We start from the raw sequence: 26,796 nt of genomic DNA, 5'->3' as shown, positions 1-26,796 counted from the left end.
TCACGCAGAAACGGGACGATATGGCTGATTTTGATAACATCAAAATACTTGACAAGGAAAACCGCATCTCCACCCGCTACACATTGGGTGCGTTCACGTACGCACAGATACCCTATCCAAGATACCTAAGTATCCGATACGTTTGGTAAGGCCCAGAGAAAAGGCAATTTTCGCACACAAAGCTAACTATACACTCAACAGAATATTCACTAACACAAAACCAAAAATAGAAAAAACAGAGCAACACAATGTTGTTTACCAAATTCCCTGCAAAGGTAACAACAATAACACATGTAATATGGTATACATAGGAACAACAAAAAGAAAATTAGCTGTAAGAATATCAGAACATGAAGCTGGCATCAGAAAAAAGAGACCATCCACAGCACTCTCACAACACATGATTGACAACACACATATGGCTGATTTTGATAACATCAAAATACTTGACAAGGAAAACCGCATCTCCACCCGCTACACATTGGGTGCGTTCACGTACGCACAGATACCCTATCCAAGATACCTAAGTATCCGATACGTTTGTGAACACGAATCAGCTGTTCTTCAAATCTCCCATAAGATACACGAGAATCCAGAAATTTTTAGGATACCTTTGGATTTTTTTGCTTGTCAACACATGTTTACGATCAGCTGAGATTTTATATGGGATTACAACAACACAAAGGTATCCAGATACCCTTGGATCGGTACGTGAACGCACCCATTGGAAAGTCTGCGCATCCAGCAGAAAATGTACCAAACGATGAACCACCAAGAAGACATCGATAATATCAGCTGCGTATATAGTGTTGCCATAAATTAAAGTCTGTGATAAGAAATTGCTCTAAGTTTTTGTTGTAGTGTTTTGTTTAGTTTCTCATGTTAATTTATTAAATTCATTATTTAAAAATTTTAAATTCGACAAAAAACAATAAAAATGTACTAAAATTTAATTTTCACCACTAATAGTCTAAGAGCCGGCAGCATATTTTGGCAGTTTTGATATAACCGAAATTCGAGTGTGCACATATCTAGATATGCACCACAGTATATCAACGGAACAAGTCTGGCAGTGATCTTTTTCAGCTTTCCCTTGCAAGACGCATCCAAAGTGCAGCAAAAAATAAATTTTTGGCGTTTTGGTATAACCGAATAAATGATACACCAAAAAATCATAAAAAATCCCCTGATTTCGAATCTGTGGGTACCGCAAGTTTCTTTTTCAGCTTTCCCCCCGCCAGACCGCTTTAAAGCATTTTTAAGTGCATTTTTCTAATAAAAAACCTAATTACTTATTTTCTGTTAGGTATAACCGTATGATGGTAAAAAATTAATATTCTATGTCTATTCCAGGTCTAGAAAATATAATTTTTAGCCAGCTATTTTTCAGCCTTCCCTCTGCCAGACGCATCCAAAATGCAGTCAAAAATCAACTTTTGGCGTTTTCCTAGGTATTAACTGAATAAATGATACACCAAAAAATCATAAAAAATCCCCTGATTTCAAAAATGTGGGTACCAGAAGTTTTGTTTCAGCTTTCGGCCCGCCAGACCGCTTTGAAGCATTTTGAAATGCATTTTTCTAATAAAAAACTTAGTAGCTTATTTTCTTTTGGGTACAACCGTATGATGGTAACAAATTAAAATTCTATGTCTATTCCTGGTTTAGAAAATATAAGTTTAAGCCAGATATTTTTCAGCCTTCCCTCTGCCAGACGCCCTTAAAAGTTTCCCAAACAGGTTTTTCCATAGAAAAAACACCTAGTTTCTGTTTTTTTCTTATAAAATTGAAATAATATTTTTTGTTTAGAGTAACCATATGATGGCCAAATATTAACTTTCTCTGCCTTTTCCTAATTTAGAAAATGTAAGTTTAAGCCAGTTTTGTTTCAGCCTACCCTCTGCCAGACGCCCTAAAAGGTATCTCAATAGTACGGGAAAGTTAGATTTTGCTATATGGGGCATGGGGGTCTGGGAAAAAATCCGAAATGCATTTTGTCTTCAGGGATTAAAAGAGCATAAACCCAAAGATCGAAAGAGTCTAAAACCACATTTTGTACAACCGCACCAAGAATCATTTTGTTTGTCCCTATACAAAGAATTGCAATTTTTTGAAGTTTTTTGCCTACAGATCGAAAACGGTCTGTCAAATCGAAAAACCAATATTGTAACAAATGAAGGTAATTAAAAGATCTACAACTTTTACATAGAACAAATTTTTAAAAAAACGCTCAAGTAAAAGAGATATGACAAAAATAAGAAAATCACTTTTTGACGAGTTTAAAAAAAAAACACCCTAACTTTTAAACCAAAGGGATAATCGAAAAATGTTATTTAACATATATTGTAGAAAATTAAATTATTTCAAGTTTGTCATACATTGTTTTTTTTTTTTGTAGGTTCAAAAATACGCGAGTTATGTGAAAAACTAAAATTTGTATTAAAAAAAAAATGGCGGCCAAATGACTCTTATACTCTGTCCGATAAAAATTGGCAGTACAGGCCTTATGGGAGAGCTTTTTCAAAATCAGTGGGACCTAACGACTGCCAAAAAGCAATTCACGAAAAATATGCCCCTGAAACACACAAGAAAACCACAGACGCGCCATGGCATTGTTGTTGTAATTTCTTTACTAAGCGAAGTACACCCTCCTATGACCGATCTGCCACACGATCTGTGGCCATAAACAAAAAATACCAAGACTGGAAACTTTCGTACGTCTTTCCCCCCAAAACCCTTTTGTGTACAGCGTTGTCTGTGAATATATGTGAAAGCCACCACGTTGGTAAATGACGTTAACACGCACACATTTATAGATTCACGACATTCACCACACATCGGACACGAACACAACGATAGGTTCACGACATTCACCACACCTCGCAGCTTGTAGGCAAACGTCAGTTGACCGCCGAGTTTCCAGTCTTGGTATTTTTTGTTTATGTCTGTGGCAGAATGAAACTCAATGATAAAACTTTTTTATTAAAAGTATTTACAATACATAAGAGTTACCATTGGTAAACTTCCTTCATATACTACTCCTTTTTCTATTATTTTCGAAACATTTTTTTCGGATAATACGGCATCGCTGTGTGAGCTTTTTTATGTGATAGACATATCCAGAAGGCGTGAAGCAGAGTGAGATGCAAATGCCCTATCTTCCCTGTACTGCCAATTTTTATCGGACAGAGTATAGTGCGATTGAACAAAATTTGGTTTACGACTCGTGTCTTTATGCCTTTCGAGCCCTGAAGTCAAAATGCATTTCGGATTTTTTCCCAGACCCCCATGCCCCATATAGCAAAATCTAACTTTCCCGTACTATTGAGATACCTTTTAGGGGGTCTGGCAAAGGGTAGGCTGAAACAAAACTGGCTTTAACTTACATTTTCTAAATCAGGAAAAGGCAGAGAAAGTTAATATTTGGCCATCATATGGTTACTCTAAACAAAAAAATATTATTTCAATTTTATAAGAAAAAAACAGAAACTAGGTGTTTTTTCTATGGAAAAACCTGTTTGGGAAACTTTTAAGGGCGTCTGGCAGAGGGAAGGCTGAAAAATATCTGGCTTAAACTTATATTTTCTAAACCAGGAATAGACATAGAATTTTAATTTGTTACCATCATACGGTTGTACCCAAAAGAAAATAAGCTACTAAGTTTTTTATTAGAAAAATGCATTTCAAAATGCTTCAAAGCGGTCTGGCGGGCCGAAAGCTGAAACAAAACTTCTGGTACCCACATTTTTGAAATCAGGGGATTTTTTATGATTTTTTGGTGTATCATTTATTCAGTTAATACCTAGGAAAACGCCAAAAGTTGATTTTTGACTGCATTTTGGATGCGTCTGGCAGAGGGAAGGCTGAAAAATAGCTGGCTAAAAATTATATTTTCTAGACCTGGAATAGACATAGAATATTAATTTTTTACTATCAGACGGTTATACCTAACAGAAAATAAGTAATTAGGTTTTTTATTAGAAAAATGCACTTAAAAATGCTTTAAAGCGGTCTGGCGGGGGGAAAGCTGAAAAAGAAACTTGCGGTACCCACAGATTCGAAATCAGGGGATTTTTTATGATTTTTTGGTGTATCATTTATTCGGTTATACCAAAACGCCAAAAATTGATTTTTTGCTGCACTTTGGATGCGTCTGGCAAGGCAAAGCTGAAAAAGATCAGTGCCAGACTTGTTCCGTTGATATACTGTGGTGCATATCTAGATATGTGCACACTCGAATTTCGGTTATATCAAAACTGCCAAAATATGCTGCCGGCTCTCGGTCTAAGTAAGTTGTTATAGAAAAATTTAAATATGCTCCTTATAAGTAATCTAATTTGTAATTGTATTTTTGGTTATACATATAAGTCAAATAAAAATCCCCTGAGGAAGCTGGAAAGAAACCGGCGAAACGTAGGGTAACAAAAAGATGAATTAGTGTTTCATTAATTGCATCCAAAAATAAAGATCATCAAAGCCCAAATAAAACATAAAACTTTAAATTTCAAACGATTATCGTAGTACCTAATCGCTTTTGAACAAGAACGAAGTAGTTTCAACGATAATCGTTTTACAAAATAGGGCCCTTGTTCTTCAAATCTCCCATAAGATACACGAGTATCTAGAAATTTTTAGGATACCTTTGGATTTTTTTGCTTGTCAACAAATGTTTCCGATCAGCTGAGATTTTATATGGGATTACAACAAAACAAAGGTATCCAGATACCCCAAGATCGGTACGTGAACGCACCCATTGATTGAGGAGAAATTTGTTTGAATTCAAGAACTTTGAATTTTATTCGGAAGCATATACCTATCTGATTTGTCAGTTTAAACCAGAAATACCAGGGGTATTTGCTTCAGTAACGAGTAACGAAACGTTACCTTCTAAAAAGTATCCTTACTCTCATGTTTCGTTACTGGGTACTGAAGTAACGAAACATACGAGATACGAAACATACGAGTAACGACCCCATTCCAATTTCAATACTAAATCATCCGATACATGAGATACGAAACGAAGTGATACACTAATTAGTCGCATTTAGAATCTTGTATCGATATCGTTACCCTAGTCGGAATGCTAACTCCAGATAATTATCTGGAGTTTACTTTCGTCTCAGTGGTGCCAAGGTGTAGTTGTGTTATCGATAATAAATTTATACAGAAAAATCAAAAGAGACGTTTAAGTATTTTCTCTATGTGGCCGAAATATACCCATGACGCAATCAATGTGTTTATGACCTTTTTGTTAATGGTCTTGAAATGTAGCTAAAGAATGTACAAAAGTTTTTTGGTTCTTTAAAAAATTTGTTTATTTTCAGTGCAAAATTTTCAGAGCAGAGAAAACGAGGTTTGAAAATCACTCTCAATAGAAAAAAAATGAAAAATTGTTCGACATGGTTGTATTGAAGTTTTAATATTCCGAGATCTGTGCGATGTACTTTTGAAATAAAGGTCTCTTAAGAATTGTGATAAGATTACTGAACGAATATAAGCAAAAAATTACCAAAGTTTTGTCGAAAAATTAGAAAAAAAATTTCCACGTTTGATTAAAAAAAATCAGTATAGCTACCTTCAAATTCTTATAACATGAGAACGTCGCAACTTAAATTAATGTTTTTGGCTTTAAAATGCAGCTTAGATTATACAAATTGTTTTTGGTTTTTTTCAAAAGAAAAAATTTGTTCACCCTTATAAAAACGTACGAAACATAGGGTGTTTTCATAAACGTCTGCTTAACTTAGGCCTGCGTTAGTCGTGTTCATAAAGTCAGATCTGCGATCGGACTAACTTAGTCCAACTGCAGTTCTGCTGTTCATAAACGTCATTATGTCGTCAACATCGGGCAGATTGCGCAGCCAAAATTTTACTGCTGCAGAACTCACGAAGAAACTTATTTGACTCTTGATTCGATTTTTTTGTTGTTAATAAATGTTAATATTGTAAAAAAAAATGAAAAGCAAATATATTAATTAGGGTGGTGCAAAAAATGTTTCTTTTTTTTCATTTTTCGAAAAATTTAAATTTTAATGACACAGAAAATTTCTAAATCGTGCTTCTTGAGATAATAATTTTATATTGATTTTTTTCGTATTAGGGTGGCTCTAAAAAATATTATCTTCTACAGCTGCTTGAAGAATTCCAAAAAAATTAACATGCATATTGTTTTGACCAAATTATCGAAGAAAAAAAAATTTTTCCATTAGGGTGGTTCAATTTTTTTTTTAATTAATTAAAAAAAAATTATATTTCACTTCAGAGAAAGTTTGTAAAACATGGTTTATGAAATGTAATGTAAAATTGGGGTAGGTATTTTCGAATTAGGGGGCTCAGAAAAATGGTATAGGTATTTTATATTTACGCTTGGAATTCAACCAAATTCAATTTACCTAATTAATTTGACATGAATTTAATATTAATATAGCAAAAAACGCACTTAACAAACTTTCTGTGCACTAAAAATCATTTTTTTTTTTTAAACGCGAAAAAAAACTTTCTTGAACACCCTAATTAAAAATACTTTTTCCATAGATAATTTGTTTCAAATGTGAACCACTCGGTGTTTTATTATTTTTTTTAGAAGGAAGTATGTATTTTTTTTAGCCACCCTAATGTAATACGGTTTACAAATTTTTCGTGTTATTAAAAACAATATTTTCGGGAACTGAAAAGTAAATATTTTTTTGCTTATAAAACAAAACTCATTCTGTGGTAATTTTTATATTTTTTTTTCTGACGTTTATGAACACTCAGTGACTGCTTAAAATTGTACCAACGCAGGCCTGCAAACATTCTACAGAATTGGTGTTCATTAATGCAGCAAAGCAGAAAGACGATTGGACTAACGCAGATTTCCGACGTTTATGAAAACACCCATACTTAAAATTCCAAACATTAAAAACGTATCAAATACATGAAATACCTATACGAAATGTACGAAGCATGCGAAAGTAACGAAACATAAGAAACACACGAAACATACGAAATATACGAAAAATAAGAAGCATACGAAAGTAACGAGTTACGATATTATTGATGCGGGTACTAGTATCAAAAGTAACGTATGCATGCGGGTACTCATTTGGCCGTTACTTTTACAGCCCTACCCTTCAAGCAAGAAAACGGAGTTCAGAAAAGACACTCCGACCTCCGACCGAGAAAAACGGGGTTGCACTCACACACTTGCAACTTTTTGTGTATGAACACAAAGTCGAAGGAGAAATCGTGGTGAAAAAACCAACACATATAAAATCGGCTCCGCGGTGATTATAATTTCCATACTAATTTGAGCCGCCTTCGGACCCGTTTCTGAGCCGAAGTCGGACTCAGCTCCGCCTGAGGCGGAGCGGATTCGGACCGAGGTCGGACTTGTTTGCTTGAAGGGTAGTCACGACATAGAGCGATTTAGTACAACGATAATGCATGGTTGAAAATATTGCCAGATAAAAATGAAAAAAAAACAATTTTTTTCAAGCGTACCAACTCATGCCAATGAAAAGCTATCAAAAAATAGGTAGATAAACAGTGGCAAAAAAATGTTCTTTTACTTTTCTTGTGCTATTTAATAATATTTTCTATTCAAAAACATAAAAGTATTGTGATTCTTAAAAAAATTTTTTTTGGTCTGAGCTACCACCGGGGGGGGTGGTAGCTCAGACCAAAAAAAATCCCTCCCCGAAATGAAATCCTAGCTACGGCTATGGTCGCACTACTCTGCTTACTACTTCCTTTTTTAAAGTATAAAATATAACAAACGAACATTTTTCTTCAAGCTTTAAAAAAAATAAACAAAACAATAAACAAATAAATCAAAATTCTTAAAAAAAGAGTTTGGGAATGAGCGCGCAGTATAGTAGATCTGGAAAAGTGGAAGCATTGTTCCACACAACATGAAACACGCAAAGCAACGCAACCTATCAACTTAGTTCGAGTTGTAGAGCGGCGAATGTTGCTAGCAAACATTTATGTTTTATGTTATTTCAATTTCAGACAGTATTTAGTTTCAACGAAGCTACGGCGAGTGTTTGTCAATGTCGGATTGTTTGCATGGTTCTTGAAAAAAAAAAATATAGAAGAATCTCTTTTTATTTTCATACAATATTTAACCAACAGTCAGGTCAGGTGTATATTTGTTATTGTTTTGATAAATTAAGGATACCTGCGTGTGTATTTCTATCTCTGTCTCCTCCTTGGTTGCAGGATATATCTCGTGTCTGCATGTATATTTTGTTATAAACAAAACAAGTGAAAATACCATAGCAGCAGTTATTCAAATGGTGTGAAGTATGCGTATACCCATCAGTTGGTTTGGATTTAAGAAAAAAATCGGAAAAGAAATATTTCAATGAAGTGGCCTTTCAATTTTTACCAGCGTTTTGTATAAAATGTGCACTTGACGACGATAAGTAAACGTGGGATTTCGGATTTATGCTTTCGGGAGCAACTCCTATTGGTTTTACATAAATCTTTCTAATTGTCTTTTATAAATAGAATCAAAGAAAAAAACCCATCTTCAATACTAATTATAATTTGTCTGCAAAAAAGGAAAAAAATAGGTACAAATCGAAGAGAGCTTGTCCGTGCGCTTAAAACGTCAGTAATAAAATCTAATTTACGATTTATTGTACCTATAGGTAATATTAATGAAGTTGAAAGAAAAAATATGTTGAAAAATTGATGAATCGAATGAGAAAACGCATTGAAATGTCTCTAATAATATAATGTAAAATAAAGTGAAGTGTTTGATTTGTTGAATTCGTAATTCTTGATTTATTTAATTCTATGAATGGTTTAGAAATAATGTCTTATTTGAAAAATAAAAAATGACGCAGCAAAGTTAATTCGAATAGGAAGCGAAGGATTCATAGAGGATAAGGATAGCATCATCATTCCCCTTAAGTAGTTAAAAATTGGATTAAAGATTTATTCCTGCTGCACCGAGTTCTTCGCCAGGATATATACCTACCCACCTTCAGCATTTTTTTTTTGCTAGACGCCAGCTTCGTTGTTGGAGCAAAACAAGGATACTGGCTAAATGGGACGAAGACCATTTAATCGAGTTTGCGCTATAAGCTACCCCAGTCGGGTTGAGGGTTGGTTGGATGTTTGTGGTAAGTAGCAGCAAGCCTATATGTATACAAATCTATGAATTTTATGTTAGTATATGGGATGCTGCACTCGGCGAAATCTTCTATGATTAACTTACTGAATATTTTTTTCATTTATTTCTTTAAATTGGAATTTACAATTATTGTACTTCAAGATAAATCTTATCAATTAGTAGGTATCAAAAGCTAGATTACATTTGTATCTGTCAAAAATAAATGGTTAATGTTATTGAGCCATATTCGTTAGGACCACCTTAAGGAACACTTTAGGAAAAAAAATTGGACACGCCCCCTAGATTGGTTCCAAATCAGGAAAAAAAAATGCTCTAATTTTATCAAATTGTTATTCCCAACTTTTCTTGACTTTATTTCATTAAGAAGTTTATAAGTTGAATGATCAGAGATCCGCCATTTACCCAACACTGGACACAGAATATCGCCCCTGCTCTAGTAACTTCTTGTCAAAATAGGGCCAGAAAAGGCTAGAGATAAAAATATGAAAAACATAGGGTATTATTTTTTTCCTGATTTGGAACCAATCTAGCGGGCGTCGCACTCAATTTTCGCAAAAGAGTAAAATTAGCACCACCATTATATACATACATAGACACTGGGTGATATGCATAAAAAATAGTATCTAAATGCTTTTACTTGAAAAATTGTAAAGTAGGTAGGTATGAACTTTTTTATCCACATTTTGTACATATGAAACCAAGTTTATACCTACTTATTTATTTCCAATTGCTATAGTATTTACTATTTTGTATGCATACGGGCCACTATCTAAGTCTCTTCTAAGAAAGACTGGAGTTTTTCCTATTAAAATTACATTGGATAAACCCCAGTCTAATATAAACTGAGGTCAAAATACGACTATGAATAATGCCCCATTACGTTTTCTTAATAACAAAATTATATTTTTAATTTACAAATATCTAGATAAAATAAAATGCACGACTGTGGTCGCACGAACTTGCTCTTGCAGTTCAAAGCACTTTTATGTAAGTTTACTTGTAAACATTTAGGGCAAAATTTTGTTAAATGAAAAAAAAAAGAATTTTTTATTTGACTTTTTTGGAAAAAATTAAAATGCAGTTTTATTGCAATCGCTTTGAATATTACGTCTGCAAAGTTTAATCAAAATCGTTAGAGCCGTTTTCGGGATATTTGGTTTAAATTGAAAAATTTGTATGGGAGGTACACTTTTTAAGCAAGATATAAAAAACAAAAAAAAACCAACTTTTAGAATTCCATAAAAATCAGCTGTACCAAATTTAAAGAAAATCTATCCACCCGTTTAGGCTGTGAAAATGTGTACAGATGGACACACAACCGCACAGACGCCCAGACGTACAGACGCACGGACGAAATTGCGAGACCCACTTTTTCGAACTCCCTGTAGAGCAAGTAAAAAGTATAAAAATATACCTAGGTATTGGGGAGAGAATTGATTACGGTATTTTGTAGAGTTGAAAATAATTATTTTTTACTATCGGAGGGGGCGGAGGGGGCGGGGGGGTCTATCTGTTTTGTCTATCTGTTAGCTGTTTTCGTGTTTACATGAACATAATGCTGTAAGGAGGAGGGCAGCCTGCCTTCCCTTACCCTTCACATTTTGGTACGCCTTGAACTTCATACCTTTACCATTTTTATTTATTTTTAAGTATTTTTTTTTTTTTTTTAATCGCGAGACCAATTTCAAATGGCCTAAGCGAAGCAGCGAAGTTGACTGATCGGGACAGAGGCCCCAAAAAGGGAGTTTAAATCCTGAGAACCCGCGAAGCGTGCCAGGCATTATACCTTTACGTTAAAAAGCTGTTAATATTGGCGAAAATAGCCAAGAAAATGAAAAATTGATAAAAAGGTACTTTTCTTATTTTTAATTTAGTTACTCAGAAACTAGAAGGCATAGAAGCATATGATTTTCAGTATTTGATAAGAACTTAAATGTGACAGCTTAATTTCATATTTAAAGTCACAATCTTGATAAAAATAGTATTCAATCCGTTTTTTCAAACTTTTTTTTTTAAATATTAGCTTTGAAATCGATTATTTAAAAAAAAATTGTTTGAAGTACATTGATTTAAAAATAAGATTTAAGTTTACAATTCCGGCTTTTGAAAAAGGTATCATTCATAACTGTAAGTGTTGCCGTTGTTTTTTAATATTTTTTTTTTATTGTTCGTCATATTTTAGAAAATTGCTGCCCCTCCCGCCTAAACGGGATTAGATAGACCCCCCCTCCCATAGTAAAAAATGATTGTATTGAACTCCTGTACAAAAATCCGTTATCAATTCTTATGGCCTAAGTATAAATAAATATACGTAAATAATAATATTAAACACAAAAGTATGCACATAAATATCTGCATACAATAAATGTGGCTAAGACAATTTGCGATTTCTTATCATATCGATATCTTACTATCTTCATCAATTTCTTTTGTGATTTAAATAAATTATAAAAGTTTTGTTAACTGCTTAATTTTTTGTTTATAGGCCAAAATTCTAGCAAAAAATCCGGTTTATCAAAGCAAAATAGTTTTTTTGATTTTTTTTTTATGAGGTATGACATCACGTTGTAACCTTGAAAGATAAGATTAAGGGTGTGTATTCAATTCATAAGTTCATGATTTAAAAAAAAACTGGTCAAAAACATCAATAATGTTCGTAGATTGTAGTATCGCGTCCTTATTTTAAACGTATTTAAGGGTGAAATCACATAAATAATTTTGTTTAAATAGGTAATTTTTTTTACTAAACATATTGACATCAGGTCTAATGTTAAAATTTTGTGCATTTATTTTGATGATGTTATAACATAGATTAAGATAGTTTCCTGAAGAGATATCGAAAATCATGGAAAAATTAAACAGAGTGCGGAAGGTGTGTCGAAGATGACACAGTCTGGTAATATGACATGATATTCTACCGCCCAAGTTGACACATCGTCCCCTTGAAGTTATTCGTCTTGGTGTTGTGGAATGTATCTTTAGTTTTTTCATCTTTTTACTTGCAACATAGGTTTTATAGGAAAAAAAGTCGAACTCGAGGTAACAATCAGGCATTGCATACGATAATAATGGAGAATGCCCAAAAAAGTGGGTCCCGCCGTTCTGTCTGTCCGTCTGCATGAACCCCGAGCTACTGCCTTAACTGCTGGAGCGATTTTCTTCAAACTTGGTAGTAAACAGTCTTTGGTGATTCCCTAGAGTGGAAATTTAAAATTTTTTTTGGGATCAAAACTAACCCTTAACTGATGTGGGGAAATTTACTGACGTATCTAAAGTCGTAGGTCCAGTGGACCCAGGTGTTTTTAAATGATAAAACAAAATACAAAATTAAATTTTTTTACAAATTTCTTTATAAAACTTTCAAATATAGCATTTTCCAAACCAGTTAAGAAAATAAAAAAAATGGGAAAACTTGTTTTCAAAATAAAATTTCCACTTTAAAATTCAGTCGCAACGGTTTTTTTAATTTTTAAAAAAGGCGTGGGTCCACTGGACCCACCACATCAGTTAAGGGCTAACGGTAGGTACCTGTTATAACGGAAATAGAAAAGTTATTACACTACATTACAACTTTTGAAATAAAAAAATATTTTTGTACTTACTGTTATTAACGGGACTTGCCATAGAACGCTTTTTTTTGGTCTCTGAATAACTTGTAAACTACTAACCTGATTTCAACGAAAATTTTTATACAAAAGCGTCTAAGTACTGTAAAATTAAAATTTTCAAATAACACATTTTTGGATTTAAAAAAAAAATAATTTTTTTTTCTTAAAATTCCTTTTCATACAAGAAATAAGATGGCTTACTCTATTTTGTGATCAAAATCATTTGAAACGGTGTTTCGTTAATTTAAAAAACAAGATTTTTTATATATTTTTACATTACTTGTGAAATTCTTTTATTAAAATAAATTATAATATATCCTAATTTATTTTCATAGAAAGCTTTGAGATAAGAGCTATTTTTACCATAAGAGGAAGAACGACCCTGTCGTGCATTTTATTAAATTGAATGTTTGCTTTTTTTAACTTTCAACTTTTGTTTAATCCTCTTCAATTTCAGTAAAAGAAATCAAAGTGCTTTTCGTTGATTTTAACTTCGTTTTTCCTCAGAAGGAAAAATGATAGAGCATCAGTTTTTATATTTATAATTTAAAATTGTATAAATCTAGCAAATTCACATTAACTGCAAAATTCACGTTTTTTAACCCCCCGAAAACCGCATAAAACATAAAACTAGAGTTTTTAGACTTTTGTATTCGGTAATTATCGAATTAATTATAATCTCACTTGTGACTAGTACGTAGAGATTTTCGGAGTTAGATTACTTCTTCAATATGATGGTTACGATAACGATTGTGGGCTCATTTTATAGATAATTATAGATAATTGTCCACCATTAAATTTTCGTTTGTCCACCCTTCAAAAAAATTTTAAAGCAAATTCTTTTTTTTTTTATAGGAAGTCTGAAAAATGAAAAATCGTCTAAAACGCTCGAGTTCTATACGTATACCAAAAATCGTCGTTTGTCGGTTAAAATATATTCAAAAACCAAAATTTGTACTGAAAAATTCAAAGTCCCATAAAATCCCCAAAACGACGATTTTTGGTATACGTACGCACGGTGATCTTGAAGACGCGGCAGGTTTTACAAAAATGGACCCCAAAAGTAATGATGCAGGATTGTTCGGACTGATTTCAGGATTCTATGTAAACTTCAAAATCGTACCTGATCCATTTTTTGAGTTATAAGCATTTTTGTATACACGGAAGGGCATTTTGACTTAGAATGGGGAAAAAATTGTTAAAAAACATCGAAAAAAGACATTTTGATTTTGTATATGTTTTTCGAAAGCTAAAATATTGTTCTTGAACTAAGTCTTTAATTTAAGTTGGTTGAGCAAATATGTTCTGAGAAATTTAATTTCAAAAACATCATTGTAGAAAAAAAAATTTTTTTTTCTTCAAGTTTATTTTTTTCCATTTTTTTAAATAAAGGGTACATTTTTTTTTACATAATTCAATGGTCTTATAAATTTCTAGTCGAAAACAAAAAACAACATGCTTATAAGTATTTTAGTTTTTTAGATTGGAGGAAAAATGTATCGCATCCCCAGAACTTTTTTTCCTCCTAGGCTATTGATTATGTCATTCAGAAAGGAACTAAGACGTTCACGAGTTTTTATTGCTGGAATCGTTCAATGGGTTATAAGCGAAGATAAAACCGCGGAGTGCTATTAAATGAGAGGGTGGAAATTGAAGATAAGGGTGCAAAAGCCCCTTTTTTTCAATATATCTCGTAAGTCGAGCAAAATGTGTATATATTGCATTTGAAACTTTTTGTAGAGAATTAAATTCCCTATTAGAATAATATTTTTTAAAAATTGAAATAAAAAAAAAATTCATACCAAAACAGCCGAAGGTAGGTAGGTAGGTAGAGATGGCGGTCAAGGCAAACCATGTTTGATTGACCCAATTAGCGCAGGATGCGCCGTTTTGATACCAAAACTTATGAAACCTGTGAGTGATAATTGGATTTATTTGAAATACATTTTTTTAATTGGTTTTAAAAAAGGGAAAAACAAGTGTTAGGCAGTCCTAAATCCATTTTGTTGCATTTAGGAACGAGATCAAGTCTTTGATCTTTGATTCTGAGATGTTATCTATGACATTAAAGAATTCGCTCCCCAGAGAGAGTGCTCTATTCCTAGGAAGGGCGGGACATTGACATAGGAAATGGTAGACCGTTTCTTTTTCTTGCTGGTCCAAGCAGCTGCGAAAGTAGGTATTGTGCGGTATACCCAAAACTGGGTATTATAATGTAAGTAATATTACATGTTATTTTCGGGGCACAACTTGCCTGCTTATTCAACAGCCTCGCTTTACCCTACATGCCACATGCGACAAATAATAAACTTTGAAAGCTCCAGAGCCTTGAATTTATTGACAATTTATCGATTTGCTTTTTTTTTCTTTTTTTTACAAAGGAATAACGAATTAACTTGAAATTAGAGTTCAACAAACATAATTTAAAGGCACAGGCACCTAGGGTATACATATACATAGACATACGTGTATAATTCAAAAACAAGCATTACCGTCAAGCATTACATCAAAATAGGTAAGCTTCTTTCAACATAATAAAAAAAAAACTTACACTTTACATTGAGTTAATACTGGTCCCTGGATTCCTAAAGGTTGCGTGGCTAATACTAGTTAAAGCACGACGCCAGTTTGTACATTTATTCAGTATAACAACTAACAACCCACCTAGTATAACCAATCTACCACAATAAATAAAACCAATGCGTGTTACCCACGCAAATAAGGGAAATTGAATGAAAACGTATTGACCGTCAACACTATTGAGCTTCGCCGATTGACTGTTATGATGATGCATAAAAACTTAAAAACTGGTTTGTAAGCATAGGTTTTTTATGTTGCTCAATATTTAATACTCAGTGTCAAGGTCATGTAGTTGTGTTCTAATGTACAAAGCAGATATTGATTTTATTCAAGTAAATTTTTAACCAGGGTAATTGGATTAACGACGAAGACAAGTATTTCTTCTTCCTTTGAATTATAAGCAGGACTGAAAAACTTAACTGTGATAACATTGGCTACGTAAATAATATAATTTATGTTAATAAGGCGTCTGAAAACAAAATCAATTCAACAATCTTGGTATTCTAAATACATGTAACAAAGCTTTGTTTAAGATGAAAAATTGCTAGATAAGTTCCATATAAATTAGTTGCAATCGGGAGAAGGAGGTTTTGTGCGAACCCACACTCATAGACCTTTTTAAAAGTTTCAACATTTTCTTCTTCTTTTTATTGGGTGCTGTTATTATCTCGATTTCGAGGAGATTATAACTTTCCCACGTATCCAAAATTGAACGTAAGAAAAAAACTTAAAAACAATATTTTAAAAATAAAATCAAAAACTCCGTTTTCGAAAAATTTATTTTTCAAGAATAAAAAAAAATTATTTTTGTTAATCCAAAAAATTAATTTTACTATATTTAGTTTTTGATACAAACAATATAGGTAGCTCGGGGAAATTAGTCAAAATATAGGCATAAAATTGTATTTTTCGCAAGGTACAAGGTCGCAGTTCTGGCTTCACGGAGCCTTTTATATCCAAGACTTAATTTTAAAGAGGGTAACGTAGTACACAAAATGATACACAAAACTACTTCTGCAATCTCTGCAAAGCGCTGCCGAAGCCAACCCCGCCCCAGGATGACGATGAAGAATGTACGCTGCTCCGGTAGGGATGGTTAAGACCTAACCGATGCCTTCGATGTCAAAAAGAAGCACAGTCATGCGATTTCTGTAAAATCATCCTTGAACGAATAATTACATATAATCATAATAATAATAATAATAATAATAATATAATAATAATTATTTTACACAACTCTAACATCAACTGTAGAGGTTTGGATATGCAAATGAACCAAGAAAGATTTGATATGACTTAAGGGATGCTCAGAAAAGCTTTACTTGAAGTTTTCGACCAAGATTTCATATGCGCGTTTTCCACCATTTTGAAAAAAGCATTAATTAGGTTTTTTTGACAATAACTCGCCTAAAAGTGCAGCGTCTGAGATGGCTAGGTCTTCTTGGAGCGCATGGACAACAATGCTCCGACCCGGAAAGTTTTCGACCCAGAGGGAAGGCGCAGCAGAGTAACCCCTCTGGAACCAAGTGGGAGGGGACCTCACCAATTGTTATGTTAGACTAAAATTCTTTTAGTTTGAAAACATGAACGAAAATGAAAAGTAAAAAAAAAATGTATCGTTTTCAAACCAACTATTTTACCGTATTTGGAGGATGTGCTCAAATTTTAAGCAAACGCTATGCTAGATTAGAATCAATTTGATTCGTTCGACAATATTAGGCATTGATAGATGCCTAGTTGCGTTTAGTTGTAAAGTTTTCGATGGATTTTAAATCCGAACAAGGATTATATTCAACGCTTCTAAAAAGAATTTGAATTAGATAGGTAAAAAAAAATCATATCTTATCTAACGATTGTAAATGAAAATTTCAGAGACGACCCTGTTTAAATGCAAAGTAAATTGTATTTAAGTAAGCTTAGGAAACTAAATAAAATTAATTTGAGAACCAATTTAAAAAAAATAATACATATAATAATGTGTTTATTTTTGTAAACCGCTGTTAAATACCCGAAAACAGAGGGAAAAAGAAAGGAATTTTTGTAAAGTTTTATATAAGCAATGAAAAGCATCTGGCTTTTTAAATCATAGTTTCTAACAATATTAATATTGCCTTTTGAAATTTTCAAACTAGCATTATTCTGTTTATTGTTATGCAAACTGCGTTGAATTTTAATTTTCTTGTGAAAAAAAATTGCTATTCCCTCGCCATTAAAATAATAAAATTCGAATGAATTTTAAAACAACATTTTAAGAATTTAATGTTTTTATTAAAAAAACCCTGTGATTCGTTTTTCTAAGGTTAGGAATACTTTTAAATCAAATGTTACCCCCGTAACTAAATACAAAAGATTTTCATTATAGCTTTTAAAATCATTTTGGGACAATGCTGAGTTGTTTTAACATTAAAAGCAGACTTTTCAATCGAATTTTGTAGAACAGGTTGGTCTTAATTGTATACACTAAACCATATACATATACATACATACCGTTTTCGTTTGGTTTAATTCTTAGAACTCTCAAAAATTGTCCGATTCAAAATGCGAAACGAACAAATTTTAACATTTCTAATAGAAAAATTCAAACATTATGATATCGGCCAATATATATCAAGAAATAATAATTTATTTGACTTAAATAACACTTTACTTAACATATCGATTAGGTACCATATAATTTCTTTTATTTTACTTTGTATTTCCTAAAACAACAATTTAAAATTAAATTCAATTAGAACATTTGTATGTCCATAAAATGGGTATTATCAAAAAAAATTCGTCATGACAATCCCCAGAAAGTAAATCTGTATACGCATACGCAGCTGTGCGGAATAGCTTTGCCGAAAAAACACAGCTATAGAAAAAGTGTCGTCGGTCGCTTTTGAAATACTCGTAACTTCAAAATTATTTGGGATCAGGAAGTATAGTAAAATTTTAAGTTTTGTAGTTATGAAAATTGACAGTTGAAATCGCAAACTTTCAGTGAATAAAAACAAATTCTACACTCAGCTGTCCTGTATTTTGTTCCACGAAAAAGTCTATCTTTCCTGTACTAAAAGTTTAAACTAAAAACCCTCAAGTTGAGTTCAACTTTAAGTGAATAAAATCGCCCTTAATTTAATATAAATATTTTTCATAAACGCTTAAAATAAGCAAAACTTAAATGCTACCTAGTGAACATGCCCCAAAATGTGAAAAATTAAATATTTTAAATAATTTGAGGCCTTAACCAAAATATTGCTTTTCAAATACATTCATAATAAGCATAATTAACTTTGTCAAAATCGAATAGTTTTCATACATATATTCAAAATTAATATGAAACTGCAATTTGTCTGATGATTCTGATGATGATGGCAATGAATTAATATATGTAATATCCCTACCTAAAAGTAACTCCTACGCTAATTCAAACATAAGCTTCATTGCGGTAAACATTACCATTTTTAGCTTCAAACTTCTACAAAAATACTATTTCAATTTGACATTAACATTCTCTAGTAAAAACGATATAATTGGTGGCGCGGCAGTTACTAAATAAAATTAATTCAAAAACACAAATAGGCAATAAATGTGCATGCACTATGTGATACTAAATGTATCGCTTTACATATGCTCTGGAATAATTTATTTAAAGCTGACGATGACGATCCAGATAGTTTTTTATAGCCCATCCCATGCAACAAGAATAATAATACATAAAAACTTCCATAGCTGCATGGAAGCTGAGTTGACATATGGCAATGTATTCGTCCAAATATCTCGCATTTAAAAATGAATCATCGAAATTTCCATAAACAATACTTTTCTTTTAAAAATGTCAACCTAATAACTAACTTGCCGTATGTTTTATACATAAAATTTTGAATCTCCGCACCCTAAAGATAAGTCGTTCTAGAATAACTAATCTGTAAGAAATCAAAAAATTAATTACCATGACAGTCACGTGTTAGAGATGTAGTTTTCAGTTAAATAATAATCAGATATGAATTTTAAGTTGAAAACAAAAATAGTTTGACACTATTAACAGACAAAAAAGAATTAATGAAACAGTTTATAAAACTTTGGAAATTTTTTTCTTTTTATAAAAAAAACATCAAGCAAATTAAAAAATCTAGCCTTACTATGTATGTATCATCATCTACCTTTAAAAATAACCAAAAGTCTAAAAATAACGAAAGCAGTTTTTTTTATCAAGCTAACCTAAATGACGTCATTTAATGTACATTCAAAGCCACCAGTATGGCTTTTTTACAGCATAGCACAGTGGCTTTGTTTAAAAAAGAATTTGGAAAAATATTAATTTAATTTTGTTGGTACAATTCATTAAGGGGCTATGCCACTCTAGGTGCTCAAAAAAGGCTTACCTTTTATATTAAAAAAAATCTCGATAAATTGAAAAAGGTCATATTATCTTTTATGGTCGGTTTGGATGTTTGCTCGTCTTGATCGTGTTCTCTTTGAATTTGTCATATAAACGTAGGTTGAATTCATTTGTCGCATCTTTAGGTGCTATAGGGTAAAAATTCGTAAAAACAATCGAACTTTGCTATACAATGGCATTAGGAGTTGTCTGTCTCCATCTTAAGCTTCAACCAAACCACTGGAGCCATACTTTCAAGCTTGATACTCATGATTTTTCTTACAAGCATGGGTCGATGTTAGGTAGGTACTTTGATTTAAGTTGTCGAATAATACTTTTAAAAAAAAACCGCATACCAAATTTTTCAGAAGAAAATTTGGTATAGTTAAAATTGTTTATTAATATAAAAAAAACTACGGCTCCAAATATTTTTAAACTGAATTAAAAAAAAATTGCTGTATGTACAAGAAGTTAAACAAGTTTAACATTATTTCTTATGAAGCTTTACATACATAACTTTAACAGTCTAAGATACTTTTACTTTAAGAGGAAGTCGTGCATTTTGTTTAAGATATTTTTAAAAATATTCATCTTTACGAAGCAAAGAGTATTAAACTTTATCTAAATCTAAATTTTTCTAAAGTACCTACTGTATAATATCTAGATATTAGTTTCTTTTTGGATAGAAAAAGAAATGAAAACTTAATCTCACAAAACACATTTAAACAAGCATGCAGTTGCTTCAATTTTATCAACGTCATAATTCTTCAGAGAAGCTGAGTGAATAAACTGGGTATAACAAGGCTTTTGTTGCCGAAACAAAAATAAACTTTTCTGAAGGTTTTTAGTGTGCTGAACTCGAATCCGAAGTCAGAAAAAATTGATCAGATCTCGTTTCTGAAATATTACTGTTAGAAAATGCAAAAAAAACTGTTTTTTGACTACTTCGAAAGTTATTCTTTTATGTAAGGACATTTGTTTAAACATAAATCTTAACGGTTTGTATAGAAACGGTTTTCTTTAAGTATTTCGAGACCTGTTTAAATCTTTCCAATATCTTTTGTATTGCCCGAGATATTTTAAGATGAAGTAAGTGTGTTTGGCTTTATATATCATAAAGGTAATAATAGTGCATGATACATACAATAAGCCGAGCTCAGCACACCGAAAACCTTCAGAATAGTATTTTTTTTGTTTTAAGAGCAAAAAAAAAAAGTTTAATTTTGTAAATCAGTGTAATATTCATTAATATCACAACGTATATAGTGGATCACCATCACCATGCACCGATATTGCACAAAACTCCATATTGAGATGCTGAGTGCTACTGTGTTTATTCATATATAGCTGCACAAAGTATAAGTGACAAAAACATGTCAAAAGTTCCCACTAGAATTCCATAAAATTGAATAACACCATGCCTTGAATCTGATCATTCATCGTCACTGCACTGATCGTCAACATCAACACCGATTGGCATCAGTATCTGTGTTCCTGTTCAGTAGATTGATGAATTTTTTTATAGATATACATAGCTGCTACGTAACTATATTTGAGCTAAAAAAAGATACTTTAATGGGTTTCTCCCGAAAATAAATGTCAGCATTTATATTTAAGTTCCCGATCTGTGGCTGTTGACCCCAAAAGTTGATATAAACCTCGCGGTCGTTCGTTCTCTCTGGGTTTTCGTTTTTTGTATTTTTTTATTGAATCGAAAGTTAGTTTGTGTACAAAAGGAGAAACTTTCACACCTGGGATTGTTTGTGTAGTTTTTTTTCGCATTGATGTCAGGTTGAGACCTGAAGACAATAATTACCTTTAAAGATAGGAAATCAACTTGACTTCAGTGTTATATTCTTTTATTTATTTGTTGAGAATAGGTGTCAGTTGGATTGGAATATTAATAAAAATCCCCAAGATAATTGAGGTATTACTAAAGTAAATGTCAGGTTTTATGTGACATGTTACATGACATTGATTGTGATGATTTTTTTTTAAATTATTTGTCCAAGGAATTTCTATACTTTTTTTTCAGTACATATTTATTAGTGGAGTCAAATTAGCTTTATACCTCGGAATCCATCGAAAGTCGATGCATCTGAAAAACGAGTATAGGGCTGCATTATAAAAGGGTCAAATAAGAAAGTTAAAAAAAAAAATTTCACCGCTCTCGATTACAACAGTTTTTATGGACCGCTAACTGTCATTCCGTATGCAAGCGTCAATCGGAATTGCTGTCTCATTTTAGATTTTGATCAAACTTTGTAGGGATGTTCTCTAGGACTGTAAGGAAGCAAATCCATGATGATTTAATTTTAAGTTGCGTGGTTTCCCCGCTACCCGCATTCGAACTTTTTCAGAAGGTCTTTTTTATGTTATTATAGCTTTGCGTCTACTAAAGATATCTTTTTGTTTGAAACGCCATTTTAAAGCTTAAGAGTAGTAATTTTTTAATATATATTAAAAAATTACGTAGTAATTATCCCTGAATTAAAAATAATTTTTGAAAAACTGGTAATTTTGCTGATTTTTCATGGTTTTTGACTGGCTCCAGAACCTTGGCTATTATATGTAGGAAGCTTATACTTACCAAATATTAAATATAGATATTTTTCAACAAAATAAATCTAAAATGAACTCGATGGCTGTACTCCTTATGCAAACATTTTAAGTTCAAAGTTTTGAGTTTTTTGAAAAAATATTTTTTTATACTATGATTTTTTACGATTTGACTAAAGATAGAAACATGAAACTAACAGTGTGTTAAGTTGAAACTTTTAACTTTAAGTCCTCTAAATAAAATTGTGTTATTTTTATATCTTCTTAGTGTACCGCTTGTTTGAAAATTCGCAAAAATGCTAAAAAGCCAAAAAAAAACCCTACTTAAGGCTATGATTGCACTATGTTTGACATAAGATAGAAGCATGAAATTAATAATATATTTAGTTCGTACTCTTAGCTTAACACACTGTAAGTTTCACCTTTCTTCGTTTAGTCAAATCGTAGAAAATTACAGTATAAAAATTAGCTTTTTTAAAATACTCAATACTTTGAACTTAAAATTTTTACATAAGGAGTACAGCCATTGAGTTCATTTTAGATTTATTTTGTTGAAAAATATCTATATTTAATATTTGGTAAGTATAAGCTTCCTACATATAATAGCCAAGGTTCTGGAGCCAGTCAAAAACCATAAAAAATCAGCAAAATTACCAGTTTTTCAAAAATTATTTTTAATTCAGGGATAATTACTACGTAATTTTTTAATATATATTCAAAAATTACTACTCTTAAGCTTTAAAATGGCGTTTCAAACAAAAAGATATCTTTAGTAGACGCAAAGCTATAATAACATAAAAAAGACCTTCTGAAAAAGTTCGAATGCGGGTAGCGGGGAAACCACGCAACTTAAAATTAAATCATCATGGATTTGCTTCCTTACAGTCCTAGAGAACATCCCTACAAAGTTTGATCAAAATCTAAAATGAGACAACAATTCCGATTGACGCTTGCATACGGAATGACAGTTAACGGTCCATAAAAACTGTTGTAATCGAGAGCGGTGAAATTTTTTTTTTTAACTTTCTTATTTGACCCTTTTCTAATGCAGCCCTATACTCGTTTTTCAGATGCATCGACTTTCAATGGATTCCGAGATTTTACAAATTTTATGTCTAATTTGACTCGACTATATATACACTTGTAAACTTTAAGAAATATAACGATTTTGAACGCCAACACCTTGATATTTTGTTTATTTCGACTATGTAGATAGGGGAAAAGTCGTTGTATGGCCGAATCTTGTACTATTATACACAGAGAAAAATAGACATAAAATAGAACAAAAACAAAAAGATTTCTCTATGGTTTGCATCCAAAAAGGAAACCTTATTAAAACAATTGAAAACCCAACATTTTCAACATCCTACGTTGTTTTCGTCTACTTCCAGCACATAAGTGATATCAAAAATTGCTTAGCAACAGGGTATCAAATCTTATAAATTCTTTTATGTAAAGTAGTATGAAAGCTAAAATGCTAAACAAAAAGCTTTATTTTTATTTGAATTTATTCAAAAGTTAAAAAAATAGAATTACTCTGTTTTTTTTTTCAATAGTGTAACAAGTTTAAGTTTTTTAAAAATATTTTTCACTCTAAGGCTCCACCTTTCTAAAGTTCATGAGAAGGATAAAATAGTTCAATCTTTAGTTCAAAACGTGTTCTAGTTCAAAACGTGATAGGGTAACAGCATCCTATTATTATTTATTGAGTGTTAGGGGCCAATTATAGCGATCATGATAATGAATGCGGAACAAATTTCAAATGGATATTGTGTGATGTCATTCGATTTGAAACTTACATAAGTGCTATATTAATCGTAATCGATTATAACTCAAAGAATTTTTATTGAAAAGAATATATTTTTTGTTTTTCTGACGCAAATCCGTTTTTCGTCCCAGCTGATTTGCATTTCAAACAAAATGAAAAAAACAGTTCCTGATGAGTTTAATTTTGTTTCTGTTCTGCTGCAAATGAAAAACTTTTTCGTGTATATATTCAATCAGGAAAAGAAGACGTTTGTTAGGTGTTGTGGTTTGTCAACTGACAGAAGTTCGCTCTAAGTTAGGTTAGGTTTCAATTTTCGTATGTTTCCATTCTTGCAGTCAGTCTGCTGTTTTCCGACAATTACAGTAATAAAAACTAAACAACACCACCATCTTGATGGAGCAAGCATTTATGGCTAGAGTTACAGCACTGTTTCACGGATCATGATCCGATGATGATCATCAGATTCCTTCATTCCATTTGTACCTACATATGTGGTGCTTAGTCTAGTAATTTTTCATTTTATTCGAAAGCGATTTCACAGGTCATTACACTACGCACTGCGCTACCTGACCCACATGATTTGCTTCACACAATTATAGCCAATTTGACTTATACCACTTTCATTAATAATAAAAATTATAAAAAATAAAAACTAAACTTAAATATAAGTCAATATTATTTTATAGAAATTGTTTAAATAATTGGATTTTTTTAAGCGTTAAAAGTAAAATTAAATTAAAAACAACTTATTTGAATAAGCAATCAAGTTCATTGGGAACTGATTTATTTATGTAGCCCTGATTTTTCAATCGTCAGTTAGACTATCTGAAGAATAAATGTCAATATAAAAGAAAAATTTTATTCGACGGAATAAGCCTTAACTGGGGTTTATCTAGCTATTGAAAAATCGGCATTAAGTTAAAAAAAATAAAATTAAATTAACAAAAAAAAATTATAATTATAATGCTGTTTTGGGCTTGTGATTAATAAAGTAAAAGGATGAAAATATCTTTCTTAATTGATCATTAACTCATTTTTCCATATTCAAAATTTGTTAATATTTTAAGCACTAAAAACAGTGAACGAAAAAATTATTGTTAATTTTTTAAACAATGTTTACTCAGTTAAACAGTTACTTTTATGATATTGACGGTTATTTTTTATGGCTAAACATTTTTCTAAAATACTTAAATAGTGAGAGCTAAATAAAATTTCAAATTGGAAGTGAGGGACGGTAATTAGTAGTAACGAAAACCACAGGTCTTCTCGTCAGAAGATTTCCGGGTGAAAGGAAATTAATTTTTTTTTTTCGTAGAACAAAATTCAATGCGAAATGCGGGCTTAAAATATTTTTCCCATAATATTCGTCGAATTTCTTACAATTATTACTATTAGTCCTTATAGTGAGGCGGTTTAGCATTAAAAAACTGCTCAATAGTGCACTTTGTGATAAAAGCATGAAATTTACATCATTGGTAGTACTCAATACAAGAGTTATTTTGAGATATTGGGCCACCTTGTATTCCATCTGGAAGGGTAGATACAAGACTTTTTCTGTGTTGCACTTGCTTTATTGCATATCATAGTATAAGTAATAAAACAATTTTATTAATATGATACATGATTTCGAGGTATTTCCTAACGCCCGATCGAATAAAATGAATAACTCAATGTCTCGACCATCATGTAAAATGTTATTGGACTCTTTATGAATAGTCATTTACTTAAAGAGCAATCAGAATATTACCAATTGCTCTTTGAAAAAAAAGTGGTAGGCTTATAAAATTTTGCAAGGACGTTTTATGTACCATAGAAAAAAGTAATAAAATATGTCCACCAATATATTTCCGGTTAAAGGGTGTTTTTTTTTAGCGGGAAAGAACACTTTTGAAATGGTACCATTGCACCACACGGGAAATGTATGCATTTTTTTAACTGCATACAAATGTTATACATACTATGAAGATCAAAAATAAAAACAAAACTTATTATATTTACCATGGAATATTTAATTTTAATGACAAACTAAAAGAGCCTGCTTTAATTTTTCATTGAATTTTCATACAAATTATAGTTTTGAAGGAGTGAAGTGCATAAGTAAAAGTATGAAAAATAATTGTGCAGTTTGTGATAAAAGGCAACCCCAGGTCAGAACTTTTATTTTTTTTTTGTGTTACTGTGTAATTGTATTCTTTTTATTTAGAATGGGTAACTGTTCAAATTATTCAGCCCTTCACTATTCATTATTTGAATTAATAAGCTTAACATTTTAGGCTGTCCATTTATATTAATATGTTTAATTAATTTAAAGCCACATGATTTCTCACAATGTGTAAAGGTCGTAGAGTTCACCATCTATTGATCATTGCATCAAGTCACTTTGTAGTATCATAAAAAATTTAAATTACAAGTTTATTAACTTCGTCTTATGTAAATTAGATTATGAAAATAAGTTTAGAAGATATGTATATGTAATTTAGAGATAAAGAACATTTTTGATTAAGTAAGTATTCTCATGAATGCGTTACCCGTTTTCAGTATTGGTTAATTATCCGCTTATATGCACAAAATAAAAAAAAAATAAGCTTCGAAAGAATAAAATATAAAATAAAATAAAATAAAATAAAATAAAATAAAATAAAATAAAATAAAATAAAATAAATAAAATAAAATAAAATAAAGTAAAATAATATTATCAATGCATATGAATCCAAATAAAATTTACCTTATCTTATATCACCCTTATATAAAAATGTATAACAAAAATTAAACAAATTATTCAACTAAGAACATCCGA

The 26,796-nt window shown here is 31.5% G+C and overlaps 1 protein-coding gene across 2 annotated transcripts in view; it reads left to right on the top strand.

The window, feature by feature from the left end:
* The first annotated feature begins 7,935 nt into the window (after window positions 1-7,935).
* Window positions 7,936-26,796, top strand: part of LOC129908332 (ras GTPase-activating protein raskol-like) — a 116,669-nt gene continuing 97,808 nt past the window's right edge. The window contains exon 1 of one of the 2 annotated variants that reach the window (XM_055984750.1): window positions 7,936-9,113. In XM_055984750.1, coding sequence (XP_055840725.1) covers window positions 9,038-9,113 — 76 coding nt within the window. In that variant the 5' untranslated portion in view covers window positions 7,936-9,037. The remainder of the gene's footprint in view (window positions 9,114-26,796) is intronic. The other variant, XM_055984751.1, reaches the window with a different exon arrangement.

Source organism: Episyrphus balteatus, chromosome 2 (assembly GCF_945859705.1).
Source record: "Episyrphus balteatus chromosome 2, idEpiBalt1.1, whole genome shotgun sequence".
Lineage (NCBI taxonomy): Eukaryota > Metazoa > Arthropoda > Insecta > Diptera > Syrphidae > Episyrphus > Episyrphus balteatus.
Note: the sequence above shows the minus strand (reverse complement) of the source record. Positions and strands in the feature narration are given on the sequence as shown.